General features: G+C 30.4%; 1 protein-coding gene across 1 annotated transcript; it reads right to left on the reverse strand.

Annotated features, from left to right (window-relative positions):
• Nucleotides 1-1555: 1555 nt before the first annotated feature.
• On the reverse strand, nucleotides 1556-2615 carry LOC105624560. The gene is made up of 2 exons (XM_012205921.1): nucleotides 2611-2615; nucleotides 1556-2528 (listed from the first exon to the last, which is right to left on the reverse strand). The coding sequence occupies exons 1-2, from the start codon at nucleotides 2613-2615 to the stop codon at nucleotides 1556-1558; spliced, it is 978 nt and encodes a 325-aa protein (XP_012061311.1).
• Nucleotides 2616-3256: the final 641 nt, after the last annotated feature.

Genomic DNA, 3256 nt, shown 5'->3' on the forward strand with positions numbered 1-3256 from the left:
ACACACACACACACACACACACACACACACACACACACACACACACACACACACACACACACACACACACACACAATTTTACAAGTTGAAATTGAAGCTAATATAACATCTTTTCATTGTCACATATTGAGGAACAGACTTTCAAAATGCGTTTTGTCCAAAATTTCATTTTTTTAGTTAGAGATGGTGTAGTGTTCAGTGTTCAATATTATAAGCTACTCTGAGATGTTCAGAAAGCATATTTTTCATTGTTTTTATTTAATTTATATGCTAAAAAAATATAGACATTTCGAAGTGCATTATGTTTTTAACTAGAAACAAAATACATTTGTTTAACATTTTTAGCAATTGTTAAGCAATTTTGTTTAATATTCTACATTTTACTGATTGACATATTGCTAATTTTTGTAAAGTGCATAGTTCTTGTGTGCATAGTATTTTCTCGTTTTTTGAAAAATACAAATTACAAAATTTCTTGAACAAATCGCATTTTGAAAGTCTGTTCCTTATTTGTACGTACTATATTTTTAATTGCAGAGATTATAGTATATTCCATAATTTTGCTTTAAGCCCGATCTGATTTTAAAACAAGCAAGTGGTAAAAATATCTGATGGATGAAAGATAGAAAGAATTTCTTTATTCGCCTAATTAGTACATAAACGTATAGTAGATGATTTTTTTTTATCAAATAAGAAATCCATTTTTCCATAGAGATATGAAGAATTTTTTTCGCACTAAGATAAGAATTTAGCTTAATGTTCAAGAAGTAATTCACAGAAATAAAACATAAAATTGTAGATGTAGATAACTGAGACTATTCACCAAAAAAGGTTGTGTTCCAGTAGAGTAGACTATGTGTAAAGTACTTGCGGTTTCATCTTTGTATTTATCTTCATGATCGATATAGAAGCGTCGGAATGTAGTTACTTCTGGTTTACATTACGATGTATTGGATTTCATACAAGCATCACTACGTAGAATTAAGATTATAAAAAGAATTCTGTAAACATTCCTATAATATTTTTATGATCGATAAGTAATAAGATTGTGCAGAAAACATCTAAAATTTGATACGTCCACGCTTGTTTCCATTGCATACAATTCGAAGCCTGTAATTATTTCTTAGCCGGATGAAAAATTGATAAGATTATATATAAAATATATATTTACCGAGTATCTATAAGTAATCTATATGATTAATGTAGAAAAATGATCGAATCGAGTAGGCTAAGTTGCACTAATAATCTTATTAAACTGAATATGCCTTTATATAGTAAGTAGTATATTAGACAGAGAGAAAAATCTCTTTACTTTTAAAATTAACTGATGTAATTAATAACTCTTAAAAATAAGTCACAGAAAATATTTTATTGTAAGTATGTTATAAAGAATAGTGTAATTATTGCATGTATATTTAATGGTATATTCAATAAATAGTATTGAAATAGTACAGTCAATATTATTTAATGATACGAGATATAGTCGGAAAACAATATAAATCTAATAATTAAAATTACATACATTTTTCTATGAAATAGTCGGATAAGCAGTGGATTATGAGCGATGACGATGAGGAAATTCACCATGATGATGACGCGTTTTATGTCGTGGTTGTTCACTTATTTCGATAGATGTTACTTTGACATTTTCTCCTATTCTATTGCGGGCATCATTGATTTCTTCACGAATGAGATCGTCACCGTAAGTTCGTGGTGTAGATTGATCGATCGGCTTCTCATTTTGTTTGTCCAGTCGCGGAGGCATTGGTTTCTTGAAAAACAAGTATCTAACCATTTGAGGCCGCGGTTGAAAAATGTTCTCTGGAGGTAACGAGTCGGAGATATCGATCAACGATGGTATATCAACTATTTGCGTTCCGCTGACACTCATTTCGCTAGTTCTTCCACTCGTATCGACTCCTTCGAAATATATAGGTCGTTCTTTTATATTACGCACATCCAATTTACGAGGTAATGACGCCTCAAAACTCGACAGTTTCGACGAATCCATTTCGACGAATTTACGATTTACTGGAAACATATAATTACCGTCTTCTCCATTTTTATTAATTTCTCTAGAATAAATTCCCAACTGAGGTCGATGGACAGTACGATCGAGATATCCTTCAAGAGTGTTCCAATTTTCTAGATCACGGGAAATTGCTCTTCTAACAAGCTTAGAAATTTCTTCGATATTCGCAGCTTGCAAATTTTTATCATCATCGAAAGTCGTTGAACGTTCATTGGAGAAAGATGCAAGTTCACTTGTAGTGTCATAATTGCGTTGAGATTCTGTCATTTTCCGTTTTCTCGGTAAAATTTCGTTATCCATAATGATGAATGATTCATTAATCGTAACAGGATGATTTGTAGTTTCCGAATGCGCGATACGCTCGAATGGCACCTGAAAACTTGTTTCCAACACCGTATTTTGATCAAAGCGTTTTTCTTCATGAGTGTCACGAGTGTTCGGATAGTATGCCTCATAGAATACCGGTCCCTTGTCCAAGTTATAACTATCCACGTATCTAAAGAACAAGCAATAAAATTTATGTTCAGATTACCACTCAAGTATCTACAAAAATTTAAATATCGAAAAATGTTTTGTACTTCATATGTTAGGCTGCATTCCGATAATTATTGCCAATAATTAAAATTTGTAGTTAATATACATATAAGTAACATGAACATATAAGTAACATAAATTTTCAGTATTGGCAGTAAACATTGAAATACATTCTTAATGCATGACATTAATGTTTAAAAACAATGTTAAATAAAAATTTCTAATAAAATCTGTGTTTGCGTGTAAATTATCTGCAATTCATATTTCTATACATATAATATATACATATAATATATACATATAATATATACATATTATATAGAAATATTAATATAAAGAAAAGTTTGCTAGAGAGACTAATTCAGAGTTTTAAGATTTAATATTGATTATTAACCCATACACATTTTTCGAAAAATATTGAAAACACATCATGGATGTACATTGGGTTTAGAAGATAGCTTTGGTTTAGAATAAATTTTTTTATTCTTTTTTTTATTTTAAAGTTCTGAGATTTAGCAATATACCTGCATAAATTGTAATGCCAAAAAATTTGATAAAATAAAACTTCCTTTCTTCATATACAAAACAAAATTTAGATTTAGCCTGGAAGATCCGTGTGTGTGTGTGTGTGTGTGTGTGTGTGTGTGTGTGTGTGTGTGTGTGTGTGTGTGTGTGTGTGTGTGTGTGTGT

This window comes from Atta cephalotes, assembly GCF_000143395.1.
Source record: "Atta cephalotes unplaced genomic scaffold scaffold00081, whole genome shotgun sequence".
Classification (NCBI taxonomy): Eukaryota; Metazoa; Arthropoda; class Insecta; order Hymenoptera; family Formicidae; genus Atta; species Atta cephalotes.